At 36.0% G+C, this 15356-nt stretch overlaps 1 protein-coding gene across 2 annotated transcripts in view; it reads right to left on the reverse strand.

Annotated features, from left to right (window-relative positions):
- LOC132101331 (golgin subfamily A member 4-like) overlaps positions 1-15356 on the reverse strand; it is a 94348-nt gene that overhangs the window by 34067 nt on the left and 44925 nt on the right. For both annotated transcript variants that reach the window (XM_059506215.1, XM_059506214.1), the window contains exons 11-13: positions 14545-14678; positions 2433-2542; positions 2115-2283 (exon numbers count right to left, since the gene is read on the reverse strand). In XM_059506215.1, the coding sequence (XP_059362198.1) occupies positions 2115-2283; positions 2433-2542; positions 14545-14678 (413 nt within the window). The remainder of the gene's footprint in view (positions 1-2114; positions 2284-2432; positions 2543-14544; positions 14679-15356) is intronic.

A 15356-nucleotide genomic window follows, 5' to 3' on the forward strand; every position in this document is an offset into this window, starting at 1 on the left:
CATGTGCATGGTGTTTAACAAGCTGTTTAAGCAAAGGAAAGTGAGGGAAAGAGGTAAAAACAAACAAAGATTCATACGACCCCCCCATCACGGTGATATCGGTACTACCGGTGTTGTCACACATCGATTAACCGTTGGAAAAATGTCCTCACCGTCACAACCCTACTGCAGAGTGTATTTTTGAAAAAAAAAAGGGTAAATTTTCTAATTAGTCTGCGCATAAACAGCAGTCATGCTTATTGAAAATGCAAATTCATCTGACAGCAGGTGGCTCTTTCATAAAAGCAGATATATAATATAGTAGTTTGCCCGGTACCAGCAGTACACAAAGCACCTGACTCTAAAACGTGCAACAATTATATTTATTCAACGAAATCAAAGCCTTTTTAAGTTTATTCATCACATTAATCCATATCTCAATTCTTGCCTTTCTGTCCTCAAATTTTAGACCTCTTCAGAATAAAGAATATTTAAGACTATTTAAGGCCTTAAATTTGATAAAAACTAAACTTAAGATTTTTAAGGACCTACGGAAACCCTGTATGTATGTATGCATCCATGTGGGTGTGTGCGTGCATGTGTGTGTACACATATTATATATAGCAATCAAAACAACAAAAAGAGCAATGATATATAAGTGCTATAACAAGTCTCAGTTAGGTTAACACAGTACACGTAGCATGGGCTTTTAAATAATATAATAAATAAAAAGAAAACATAGAATAAAAAAAGAATAGAGCAAGCCAGTGTTAGAGGTCTTTACACACACACACACAATTGCATAATAAATGAAAAAAAAATAGAATACAAAAAGATTAGAAAGAATAGATTTTTTTAAAGAATAGAATTAGAATAGTGAGTGTTAAAGTTAGAGGGTCAAATAAAGATGGAAGAGATGGGTTTTAAGCCGATTCTTGAAGATGGCTAAGGACTCAGCTGCTCGGATTGAGTTGGGGGGGTCATTCCACCAGGAGGGAACATTTAATTTAAAAGTCCGTAAAAGAGACTTTGTGTTTCTTTGGGATGGCACAATCAAGCGATGTTCACTTGCAGAATGCAAGTTTCTAGAGGGCACATAAGTCTGAAGTAACAAATTTAGGTAAATGGGTGCAGAGCCAATGGTAGTTTTGTAGGCAAACATCAATGCTTTGAATTTTATGCGAGCAGCTATTGGTAGCCAGTGCAAATTGATAAACAGAGGTGTGACACGTATTCTTTTTGGCTCATTAAAAATTAATCTTGCTGCCGCGTTCTGGATTAATTGTAAAGGTTTGATAGAACTGGCTGGAAGACCTGCCAAGAGGGCATTGCAATAGTCCAGCCTGGACAGAACAAGAGCTTGAACAAGGAGTTGTGCTGCATGTTCCGAAAGAAAGGGCTTGATCTTCTTGATGTTGAATAAAGCAAATATGCAGGATCGGACAGTTTTAGCAATGTGGTCTGAGAAAGTCAGCTGATCATCAATCATAACTCCAAGGCTTCTAGCTGTTTTTCAAGTTTATTTGTATAGCTGTTAGCATTGTATTGTTACAATACAAATGGTTACAAAGCAACTTTACAGAAAATTATGTTTCTACAATATTTAGTAGTAGCTTATAAGTGGTGACTGTCAGTTTGTGCATGTATGACAGGATTTTTAGAAAAAATTAATACAAGACGTAGTCAGCCAGACGATGAACATTATTAATATTATTAATAATAATTATTATATGATGCAGTTTTTGAAGGAGTTATGGATGATGTGCCTAACTTGATGGTGAAACTGTGATGAAACGATTGGTTTGCTGGAATCACAAGCAGTTCTGTCTTGGCAAGGTTGAGTTGAAGGTGATGGTCCATCATCCAGCAAGAAATGTCTGTTAGACAAGCTGAGATGCGAATAGCTACCATTGGATCATCAGGATGGAATGTATATATGTGTATGTGTGTGTGTCTGTGTGTGTGTATATTTTATTTCATTTTTTTTACAATTGCAATTACTGGAAATATTTATTTTCAACTTGAAATACATGTGACAGACAGCTGAAATAAAGGTCAATATATGCCCAATCATCTAGATGTGTCATCTTTTTAAATATGTACACAATATTACAATACAGTTCATATTTACTCACATTGTGTTCAGTCTGAAGCAGTTTTTCAGTTGTTTCTTGATTTTGTTTTTCTTTTGTCTCTAAAGCCTCTCTCAGACCATCAATAAACTCCAGTTTCTCTGAGGTTCTGGCAAGCGTGTGCTCCTTTTCCATGAGCGAGGACTCCAGACACTCCTGTGTGCTGCTCAGTCTGATTCAACAAATATGTTAAAAATTATTTGTTTCTGCTATAAACACAGCATAGTGTATAAATGAGATTACCATGGCTACAAAACAGACAAGAATCTGAGTTGGAATTTTGCTGCAATTCGGCCCCAGGACCTAATTTTAAATAATTACCCTTTGAGTTGTTTGTTCAAGCTGGCGATGAGTAGCTGATGCTTTTCTGTGTCTTTTATCTGCTGACTGCGAAGGTTGGCGACCTGTGCCTGCAGACGCTCAGATTCATTCTAATGGATAGGAAGATGACAGATCATAACTACAATTCAAGCAAAATAGCAAAAATCCATCCACACGGCCCAAGTGCGTGTCATGTCATTATAGATAAATGTGTACTTAACCTAGGGCTGCATTATGATGACAAAAATCAGAATAGCTGATTATTGCCCTTAAATACTGTAAGAATACCAATTAATACAGATCAAAAACAAGCTGGAAAGTAGTTTGCTGTAATTTTATGCATAGATTAAGGGTATTTTCACACTCAAATCCTCTTTAAAAGAACCAAACTCAGAACATTTGACATGGTCCAAGAGTTGTACCAAATGAAAAAAGGCCAAGTTCTTTTTACATCCACACTGTCCCGGTCCCTGAAAAAAAGAATCAAATCCTGTCTTGGTCAACTTAAAGGGGCTATATGTAGAGTTAGCGATACCTTTACAATACCTGCAGCTGTTAAATGAACTTCAGCCAGCAACTTGTTCTTCAGGCTCAAACTTGTGGACGCATATGTATTTTCTCTTCTCAATAAGACAAATACAATAAAAATGGCAGCGGTGAGAAAGAAGCAGTTCTAAAACATCTGATCAAAGCAATGTGTATATGTTTGCACAAGCTCTGGCATCATGTCAACAGTTATGATAATTAGATTGTAAATAAAAAACAAATAACATATAAATATATATATATATATATATATATATATATATATATATATATATGGAGCCAATATAATGCCGCATATATATGCAAAAGAATAAAGTTTTGCAAACGACAATGAAAATATTCAGAAAAATAAATGTGAACTTTGCAAATTTGAAAAGAATTGAAAAAGAAAATTACATATTGTGAGAAGTAAATATGTTTTGCAAACAAAAATAAAGAATTGCGAAATATAAATGAATCCGCGCAAAAGCAATCATTTTGCAATGCATATTTTCCATGGTCATATCTACTAATTTATTTGCAATGCTGCTTTTATTTTGCGTTTCAGTCAAGTTTGAGCTTGCAATACCGTTTTTCACTTTGCGCTTCACGTTTCTGTGTGTCTCACTTTCTCGAACTGTTTTGACATGGGGGTGGAGTTACGGGACAGAGGCGTGTACAACATGCCTCCCTGGAAGTGGTGTCTTCGGCCCGAGACGCAGCTCACTGATCCAGGTAACGTCATGAGCAGAGGCATGCGAGTGGAATCGTTTTCTTTTATTCACTAGCATTAAAACATGCCAGTTTTCGCTTTATTAACTTTATTAACAAATTTATGTGTGTATTAGCAGCTCAAGTATCATTTGCTCAAGTTAACATGAACATCTGCTATTTCTCTCAATGTGCACACTTTTATAGCATTAAAATGTGTAGCTATTGTTTCATTTGGTTTACTAAATGTGTATTAATATCGGCGTTTGTTTTGAAGGGTACATAACATACACAGTTTCACCTAATCTCATGTTAATCTTGAGGACCTATAGAGTAGTACTGCATCCTTCATATATCCAAAAAGTCTTTAGTTTTATCATATTTATAAAAGAAAAATACAGCTTTCTGATTCTCTCCGGAAAAAGCTGAGCTCCTGGAGGCGTACTGTGGACGAAGCTATAATACTGATGTTTCGTGTTGTTCTATTAACATATATTCACTTATGTGCCGATTTCCAACAAAAGACAGATATCTGATGCAATTGTTATAGTTCCACGATCGAAAAAAAAAAAAAAAAAACAGGCGAAACTTGTACCAACCCAGAAGTAAGATTTTAGGCAAAGAAATTATTTTTTAAAACTTTGGCCATGTTTAGCACGAGAATCCATCTCTTTAACACTGTGAACAACTCATGAAAATGTCACTTTATGAGGTTTTTTAACATTAATACTAGTTTCCCTAGCCTGTCAATGGTCCCCCAGTGGCTAGAAATTTTGATAGGTGTAAACCAAGCACTGGGTGTCCTGCTCTGCCTTTGAGAAAATGAGAGCTCAGACGGACTGATCTGGAATCTTCCCCGTATGTCGTCATAAGGAGAAAGGTTACATCACCTTTCTCTGCTTTGCCCGCCCAGAGAATTTGGAGAAAACATTTAATTCAGTTGCAATATCAGCACAGGCTTTACAAACAGACTTTTATGATATGGATTTGACAGCACTGCCACAAACAGTGAGTAACAGTGTTCATTAATGCCTGATCTGTGATCAGTGATTTACTGATGTGTAGCTAATTATTTAAGTTCACACAGACTTTCTTTAGAAATCGTTTAATACTGTTTATGCATCAGTGAATCAAGCCAGTAACTAAACAATTAACTTCACATTGTTTCTCTTAATAGCAGAGCAAGAAACAAATTGGTTATTTAAATTGCGATTTAACTACAGAGAGCGATTAAAGAATGCTCCCTTTCTATTGTTCGGAGCTGTCAATCACACATCGCGAGTATATTCTGCACATTTGCCCAAACTGCCGTTATAATGAATGACGCTGTTATGCTGCACAACGAAGCTCTTACTGTATTCATGTCAATATTGTTTTTGCTGTTAGTTGTGGTGAATGCATTTTGTCAGAGAAAACGTGTTGCAATGACAAGATCACTGCATTCACGCGATAAACAGACTCTCTACTCAATGCTCATCACTACAGCCATTTAATGTGATGGGAAAATAACAAAAAAATAATGCTATAATCAACACTTCCACAATTCGTTAACCTCAACAGCTGTAATAGTAAAAAAAAAAAAACACCTAGTAAATGTATTTGAGTGGGGTTCCACATGTAAAGCGCATTTCTAATGCAAAGATGTCAGCCAATCACAACAGTTGCGTTGAGTCTCACAGCAGACACACCCCTTCAAACAGAGGATTCAAGCCAGAGAACTAAAATAAGGATATAAAAATGCATTTTATTTCTAAATTTTAAATGTAAAAATCATACTAACAATATAAGTACACCTCAGGAAAGATTAAAAAAACATTAAAAAAAAGAAAATAATCCACATCATGGGACCTTTAACTTGTGGGAGGATGCTAGCGCACATAAGGGCTAGAATGCAATTACCTTCATAAGCTATAACTTCATTCACAATCATTAAAAAGGCCTACAACTTAATTCTCATATCGATCTCAATTTCGTTTTTTCTTTTAAATATCTCCTGGCAAAAATTAAGAAATGACTGTCACTAAAAGAGTTAAAAGATAAATAAATAAATAAAACCAGAGTCTTTTTGGTTTTGATTAATGCATAAACAAACCCGCATGACCATAGCAACCTTAGATTATCAGAGATTGATAAATTATTTTTATCCATTACACAGTCCATTGATTGTGTCTTTTTGTGTAATACAGGTGCTGGTCATATAATTAGAATACCATCAAAGAGTTGATTTATTTCACTAATTCCATTTAAAAAGTGAAACTTGTATATTATATTCATTCATTACACACAGATATTTGATATATTTCAAATGTTTAATACTTTTAATTTTGATGATTATAACTGACAACTAAGGAAAATCCCAAATTATCAGTTTGCCAGAAAATTTGAATATTACTTAAGACCAATACAAAGAGAGGATTTTTAGAAATCTTGGACAATTGAAAAGTATGAACATGAAAATTATGAGCATGTTCAGCACTCAATATTTAGTTGGGGCTCCTTTTGCCTGAATTACTGCAGCAATGCGGCGTGGCATGGATTCGATCAGTCTGTGGCACTGCTCAGGTGTTATGAGAGCTCAGGTTGCTCTGATAGTGGCCTTCAGCTCTTCTGTATTGTTGGGTCTGGCATATCGCATCTTCCTCTTCACAGGTTAAGGTCAGGCGAGTTTGCTGGCCAATTAAGAACAGGGATACCATGGTCCTTAAACCAGGTACTGGTAGCTTTGGCACTGTGTGCAGGAGCCAAGTCCTGTTGGAAAATGAAATCTACATCTCCATAAAGTTGGTCAGAAGCAGAAAGCATGAAGTGCTCTAAAACTTCTTAGTATACGGCTGCGTTGACCTTGGACCTCAGAAAACACAGTGGACCAACACCAGCAGATGACATGGCACCCTCACTGACTGTAGAAACTTTACACTGGACCTCAAGCAACGTGGATTGTGTGCCTCTCCTCTCTTCCTCCAGACTCTGGGACCTTGATTTCCAAAGGAAATGCTAAATTTACTTTCATCAGATAACATAACTTTGGAAACACTCAGCAGCAGTGACTTGTGACGCTATCTGTTGTTCAAGAGTGGCTTGACACAAAGAATGCGAGAGCTGAAACCCATGTCTTGCATATGTCTATGCGTAGTGGTTCTTGAAGCACTGACTCCAGCTGCAGTCCACTCTTTGTGAATCTCCCCCACATTTTTGAATGGGTTTTGTTTCACAATCCTCTCCAGGGTGCGGTTATCCCTATTCCTTGTACACCACATCTTTCCTTCCCTTCGCCCCTCTATTAATGTGCTTGGACACAGAGCTCTGTGAACAGCCAGTCTCTTTTGCAATGACCTTTTGTGTCTTGCCCTCCTTGTGCAAGGTGTCAATGGTCATCTTTTGGACAACTGTCAAGTCAGCAGTCTTCCCCATGATTGTGTAGCCTACAGAACTAGACTGAGAGACCATTTAAAGGCCTTTGCAGGTGTTTTGAGTTAAAGGTGCACTAAGCGATGCCGGGAGTCGTAACTTCTTGTTGACGTTCAAATTGTTGTCAAACAAAACGGAGGCTAGCTAGACCCTCCCTCCTCCTCATCCGTGCACTAACCCCCCAAACACCACCCCCAAATCTTTCTTGTCGGTTATTGGCTGGAACAGTTTGTTATGTTTTGTGGTGCGGGTGAGCCCAGTTTGTTTTTCTTGTTGTTTGTGGAGCCTGTGGTGTCTAGAGAGACCCCGTTTTTTACAGTGTGTTCAGGGGACAAGCAGCTAGCGGATAGTGAGGAGATGTTTGCTGGATGTGACAAAAAATGTTTTGGCCTAAAAAATGTGTGACATCACCTTTAATTTGCTGATTAGAGTGTGGCACCAGGTGTCTTCAATATTGAACCTTTTCACAATATCCTAATTTTCTGAGATACTGAATTTGGGATTTTCAGTTGTCAGTTATAATCATCAAAATCAGTGGTTCTCAACCCAGTGGCCCGCGGGCGGGCGCATGCGGCCCGTCATGAATTCAAATGTGGCCCACCATATGCTGAATTAAAAAAAACAAACTTTCAGTTTTACAATTAATTTTATTTTTTACATAAAGAAAATTAGGCTACTTATGAAATATAAGCTATATCCTAATGTTTTTATGTGAAATTATTTAGTTTTTCATATATTATTTTCAGACAGAGTCTGAGAGTCTGAGCAGATCTACTCACATAACGTTACGCATTTAATGAACACATACTGTACCAGCACACACTTTGAATATTTGAATTGAATTCTGCCATCAACAGCCATAAGTTAACGTAAAATTGAGCATCAGAATGGACAAATTTGTTTTTAAGGGAGAAAAAAATAAATGTGAAAAATGCCAGCAAATGAACACGTACAAACCAGAATAGTCGCAGTATCACTAGTGAAGGAGAAGTGCTGGATTTTCAGTTTGCCCCACAAATCACTTGAAGAAGTTCAGGCAAATAGAAACACCATATACTACGTAGCAAACCTTAAATTGAAGAAATGTGGCAAAACATCTCTGGAGAAAATCTCATATTATTAAATTCGAAAGTACTTTCCATATTTGGATCAACATAGGCTACATTTGTGAACGCACATTTTCTGCAATATTGCGCGTCAGGTTATGCTCCCTTAAAGCTTCTGTCTCCGCATCCGCGAGTCCGCTATGGACCGCTAGGTAGGCGTGACGTAAAAATCGAGTGAAAAAAAAAAGAGTGTGTGCGGAGGCTCTGAGAAGACGAACGCGTGCCTCCCATTTTTAATGACCGTGCGGCCAGGTGTGGGTGGTCAGTAGGCTTTAAAATCACAATTGCACATGTGCAGGCAGTGTGAAGAAGCTCATTGCTACTCGAACCTGTGCAATCCGTCAATAAAAGAATATAAAGACAGTAAGATGTACAATAATTCTGGGTAATTGTTTGTTAACATGTTTGTTGCAGAGCGGACCATCAGCGTGCGCATTCGGAAGTATAAATTGAAGAAGTCCACGTCCGCGCTAGCCGTGTACGCGTTCGGATTGCTCATGCGGAAAGTATAACACAGGTTTTACAATCGCAACTTCTTTGTGCTGTTACTCCTTTCGAGCTGAATCTCACAAAATTGGTCAGCTCCCGACAGCATCAGGTGTTTTATTTATGGGGATTAGAATTATTTAAATATTTCAATGAATGGAATAGATGTAAATATCATAATATTTAGGCTATAATATTATAAATCAGGTCGGTTTGTATTGGTGACGTAATATGTAAATTATATGCATGCGGCCCGCGAGACTTGCACTTGGACCTTAGTGTGGCCCGCTGGAAAAAAAGGTTGAGAACCACTGATCAAAATTAAAAGAAATAAACATCTGAAATATATCAGTCTGTGTGTAATGAATGAATATGATATAAAAGTTTCGCTTTTTGAATGGACTTAAATAAATCAGCTTTTTGATGGTATTCTAATTATATGACCAGCACCTGTATATTTGTAGGCCTATATTAGGCTATTATTAATTATTGTTATTATTATATAGGCTAACCGTATACAATAATTAATATTATAATAATATTATATTAATTAGGACTGTATATTTATTGTTATGCTCCTTTCCCCTTTCAGTTTGTGTATTGCTTATTCAATTAACGTTCTGTGTGATGCTAGTATATTATTTCGCTAATTCCTTAAATGTTAAACTTTTGGCTTTATTGCATTTATGCCTGTATGTGACGATAAATCTGGTGTTTTCATTTACAACTGAAAATAGCTAATTATTTATTTATTATTCTAGTATTAATATTTATTATTATAGGGTTAGGGTATTATAGAGTTATTGTTACATACATTCTCTAAAGTTCCAGTAAAAATTCCTTTCATATAGAATAATCAAAGCTTTATTGGCATGTCGGGCATTTCCAGTATAGGCTATTATTTACAAACCTCTTCAGGGCTGCATCTCCCAAAAGCATCGTAAACCAAATGATTATAGCTCTAAAATCAATTTAGGCTTAAGATGCTTTTGGGAAATGCAGCCCTGAATGTTAAGTAAAGAGATCGAAATGAAGGGAAAATAAATTAAAAACTTAGCGACGAATACAAAAACATGACCAATAATAATAACAATAAAATACATTGACTTAACAGGTTTGTGGAATGGATAAAAAAAATTTCTTGCAGGCCTATTTTATTATATTCACTTTATGTGACATTTATTCATAATAAACTTTATTTGAATGCTGTCTACATCGCGTCCAGTACAGTCCGGTAGCCTAGGACTATGGTTAACACTTAAACCACCAGAGGTCGCTGTATACCTGTATAGTGTCAGCGGGTAAAATTTACCCATGCACGTCTACTGTTTTGATGTAGCTAAATAAAAACATTATCTAGAGTTATAAAATGGTTATTTTTAATCATAAAAAAATTTTTGACTTGTTTTTAGTTCAGGTCTATTTTTAAGCAAGTTATACTAATCATGTTTCTTAATGGTGAATATAAACCAGCCTGCAATGACAACAAGATGTTTTAAGATAACCCATGTTATTTAAATAACTAAAATAAGTAGACTATAAAATACCCTAAGTAAACTATAAAAAGGCCTTAATAATTCACCACACTGGTTTGTTTGTTTACACATTTAATGTATGAGAAATTTAAATAATTTTAAACCAAAAGGTCTCCAGCTTAATTTTTTTTTTTGTTTTAATCTTTCAGTGACAGTAATTTCTTTTCATATCTATTTATGCCAGGATTTATGTAAATGAAAAACGAAGTCGAGATCGATATGAAACTTGAGTTGTAGACCTTTTTAATGATTTAGGTTATAGTTTATGAAGGTAATTGCATTCTTTTATATTAAAACTAGCAGTAACTCTGAACTAGTAAACAAGGAACCTTTCTGTGCGCTAGTGTCCTCCCAAAAGTTAAGAGATTTTAAACAAACACTGTTATTACACATTTAGTAAACCAAATTAAACAATGCCATAAAAGTGTGCACATTGAGAGAAATAAACAGCAGATGTTCATGTTAACATCTTGAGCAAACACTGCTAATTAGGGATGTCAATTAATATTCTAAATTCGAATATACTGTATATTCGAATAGTTAAAAAAAAAAAAAGAATTTCGAAGGTGAAATGAATATTCGAATCTAAAAAAGTGTAAGAAAAAACACCCGCGGTAGTAGAGGCGTGGCTCTGCTTTACGAGTGGTTTGCGAGGGTTAAGGGACAGGTCACAGGAGTCGCACTGTCTGGCACAGCGTCACTACTGAAAGTTGATGCGTCTTGCATGGAAGATGGCAGAAAAGTGAAGAGCCCAATTCGACCGCAGCAGAGAAAGCGATATTGACTGAATAGATATTGCATGAATAAAGGATAAATGCACTGCTTCCACTGGTTTGATTATTTACCGTTTCATGTCAAGGAAAAGTTCCATGTTTACCACAGCACAGCTGCGGAGAGACAGAGGAGACAAATTGTTGAAATAAATTTTTTTTTTTTGCTTTCTTCGCATTCAAAAAGTATTCTCGTCACTTCATAACGTTACGGTTGAACCACTGATGGCAGATGGACTATCCTGACGATTTCTTTCATACTTTTCTGGACCTTGACAGTGTCCTTTACTTGGAAGTCAATGGGACAGTCACAAGCATCCCGGTTTTCATTCAAAATATCTTATTTATTAATTGTGTTCTGAAGAAGAACAAAGTTTTTATGGTGTTGGAATGACAGGGGGTAAGTGATTAATGACAAAATGTTCATTTTGGGGTGGAGTAACCCTTTAAGTAATGATGTTTTAGAACTATTTGTTTTCATATACTGTTGCATTTTGGACCTTGTCCAATTCATTGGTTAATGACTGACCTTATATCCTCCAAAATGTGACTCCATTCACCTCCATTGTAAGGGTATTAGTCTAACCCAGATTTTTTTTTTAAACATTATTACTACAGTTCAATTATTATGCAAGTTGATATTCTGGCCATATTTGTTTTCCAGGTACAATTTACCAATTCCAAACCGCATCAAATTCAATAACCAATTTAATCAAAGTGATGTGTAATTGTTAACAATGGCTGGAAGTGAAAAATGCACAGCTGCGGAGAGACAAATAAGTTGTTCAGTCTGGTTCTCATCAGAGCACCTGAAGATTTGGTTTGGCGATCACCTTGAGCATAGTGTGACCTACTATAAAAAATAAATAATAGCATTATTGCACTTTATTTATTTATTTTTTTACTAAATAATAAGTATAAATAAATAAATACCATATAATACCATTCTATTTTAAAAATAGAAATTGAGTATTAAATAAAATTAAAATTATTTTATAGTACACTGGAAAACACAATGTTAATATTCACAATTTCAGTTCCTTTTACTTCTTTACTGTAAATATGAATTTTCATAATCTTCAAACCTAAACTCAGCAAAGCTTTTATTTTGATTGGTTGCTGGCAAGTTATTATGTGTTCTGCTGGTTTTAGCACTGTCAAGTCAAGCAATAAGGCTTTTTAGATTTATGCTTCCAATTTGAATGTAAATCTTATACAGTGATTGTGCATTAACAGCTGTCAACCATGTCGGTATGCAAATGAGCAGTCTGAACTTATTTATCCAGTGCATTACTAATTACATCCCTGGCAATAATGGTTTCTTCTTGTAATTACATCGTCCTGGCAGCCATATCCATATTTTTTGACTACTTATGCAGCCCTAGCTTAACTCAAATGGTTAAAAACCTCACCTAACTGCACAGTTATTTATAGTGTGAAGAGAACACTTATAAAACAGTAGAAACCAAGTAGAGTACAAAGAGAAGTTTCCACACTCAGACGTGCTTTTGGAAGCTTACACAAACAAACCTGAGATGGGGAAAATGCTTGACCTCCGTCATCTATACCAAACGTTGCCTGCGTTAGAGGAGTGTTGCATATAGTTAACTCAATATACAGGTCCTTAACTGGCTATCCAACACTCATGGCGAGGTTTAACATGATTCAAACTGTCAAAAATATACTTGTTTTCTCTTCAATTAAAGAACAATTAAATACTTGCATCACTCAGCCTTTTTTTCAGAAACTGCTAAAAACCTTTTGACCTTTTGATAAGCTCCAGCACCTTAAAAATATTAGTGACAAATTATATATATATACCACTCTTCCTGTCAATATATTACTTTGTAAGATTTTGTAAGTTTATGTTTGTATTTTGTGTGTCTATGTTTAATTTTTTTCCAGTTTTTGTCCTTAAAACATTCTTGATAGCAGAACTACTTTCTTATGCATCCCATCTTAATCTTTTGGTTGCCAATTCAAAAAGCTTATAGATCTAGTAACAGAGGTAAGGCTTTAGGAGCCCAAAATATCTATATAATGTCTAAAGGGGTGGTTGGCTGTGGTGGTGGGCTTGATTGTGTTCATGGGGTGCAGTCTAACATGTAAATCCTTAATTTTTCAAATAATTTAACTTTATTCTAAACCACTCTGTCCATTCTCCTTTGAAATCTCAGACTTTCCTGTTTTTATTGAGCCCCTTCCTCAGAAATACGCAATGAGATCAGACTGGTTAGCTGGCCCAGTGTGTTGTGAATCACTAAACTGCCTAGTGCGCATCTAAAAATCATGCCCCTCACCTAAGTGGCATGTGCTCTGGTATTGTATTGTGAACAATGGCGTCATCAATACTTCTTATCAATTTGGGCTCGAATGAGATGCAGAGGATATTAGTGAAGAGGATCGCACAGAACCTGTGCAAGTACATGGCTCTTAACAGCATGTTTTTTTTTTTGTTTTTTTTTGCTAGCTTTTAAAATACGGTTTTATCCTGATTAAAGCTTTAATACACCACGGCAACTGCATGTGAGTCCATGTTTAATGCTTCTCATAGCTATGTGAAAAATATCTGTCTGTCTATACACAAAGTGTTCCTGTAGCTCAATTGGTAGAGCATTGCACTATCAAGCGCAATGTTGGGGGTTCGATTGCCCGGGAACACATGATAGGTAAAAATTGATAGCCTGAGTTCACTGTAAGTCGCTTTGGATAAAAGCGTCTGCTAAATGCATACATTTGAATTGTATAATTGGAACACAGTTTATTGGAGCCTACGATCAGATGAGAGAGAGAGAGAGAGAAAGAGAGAGAGAGAGATGCAGAGCATGTGCAGAGCAGGGGGACATGAGGAACAGGATTAAAGAAATGCTGCTTGAACACTGATTTTGAAACTTGTGAATCCAATAGAATTGTTAGAAAACAGAATCAGGATTCATATATAAATAGATTTTTTGTGCACCCCTAGATTTGACGGAATGGCAAAAACTCTTCCTCTTCTCTAAAGCAGCGCAACATGACCTCACCCCCTTTGTTGTATGTTCTCGGGGGCCGGGGTTTATGTAAATGTCAGGGTTTGTGATTTCACCAACCCGGGATGAAGCTCATTGTAGTCCCTACAAGCCATTTTTGTAAGCATTAAACTGCCATATATTTAAAAGACATCTCCATTTGCCTTGAACATTCAGCGTCATAACTTTGCAGATACTGTTCATGCTCAAACAGCGACATAACTCACTAACTAACGTTAAAAAAATGAAATCGCGATCAACCACCCCTTAAAAAATGTTATGTTGACTCATTTGTTGGATTATATATGGTTTTTGATGGGGAAAAAAGGATGAGATTAATTGCTTCGGTGCAGATTATAGGAAGGTAAATAAAGTGACTAGGCCTGATGCATTTCCACTTTATTTAATGATTTCTGAGGCAATCCAATCCAATAATTTATTGACCGACCGCTACAGTAATTAAGAGAGCAGGCTTAGCAAAGGGTCAGTTGGCAAGCAGTGTAACTCCAGAAGCTGATACTGATAACGCTGTTATACGTACAGTCCAAACAGTTTCTGTGTACCTGTAGTAATTCAATGCGAGCCTGAAGTTGCAGACGGTCCTCTAGATCTTGGCACTGATTCTCAAGGACCAAAATCTGTTCCTGCAGTTGGTTTCTCTCGAGTTCAAGCTCCGAAACAACAGACCTCAAGCCATCTAAACAAGTGAAAAGAAATGGCATACATCTTATTTTATTAAATTTATCAATTTTCCTTGAACTCTCAACTCTTTCTCCAATCAATTATTTAGTGTCATTTTGTGTTAATATTAAGTGTGTAATAAACAGCATATTACTATATAAAATTTGAGTTTTAACATTTTATTAGCCAACCAAACGCAAAGCTTCCACAAAAAATAAAAAAAATAATAATAATTAAAAATAAATTGTTCCCAGTAAGCGAATAGCCCCAACTAAAGTTACCCAAAGGAGCTGTTTAACCGGTTGTTATGAAGGAATAACATACCTCTGAATGTGCTGACCAATCAGAATTGAGTAATCCACAGAGCCGTGTAATCAGGGCTTGGCATTAACTTTTTTGCTCACCAGCCACTGTGGCAAGTGGTTTTCCAAAATTATTTTCACCGGCCAAATTTTGCTGTTGTGAAATTACATAGTACTTCATACTAAAATGTATTTTAATCGATTTCCAGTTAATTTTTTGCCTTCTGAAAAGCCATTTTTCCTCTAACTGTATTAAATGCATGCATATTTCATATCAAATTCTTACATTTTATTAATAATTTCACTTTAATATTACAAGACAATATTGTTGTCACCAATAAAAAGCTATCTTTTCACTGCAGAAGAAATAGAAGCACCTGAAGGGGCATTAG

The sequence above is a fragment of the Carassius carassius genome, chromosome 23 (genome assembly GCF_963082965.1).
Source record: "Carassius carassius chromosome 23, fCarCar2.1, whole genome shotgun sequence".
NCBI lineage: Eukaryota > Metazoa > Chordata > Actinopteri > Cypriniformes > Cyprinidae > Carassius > Carassius carassius.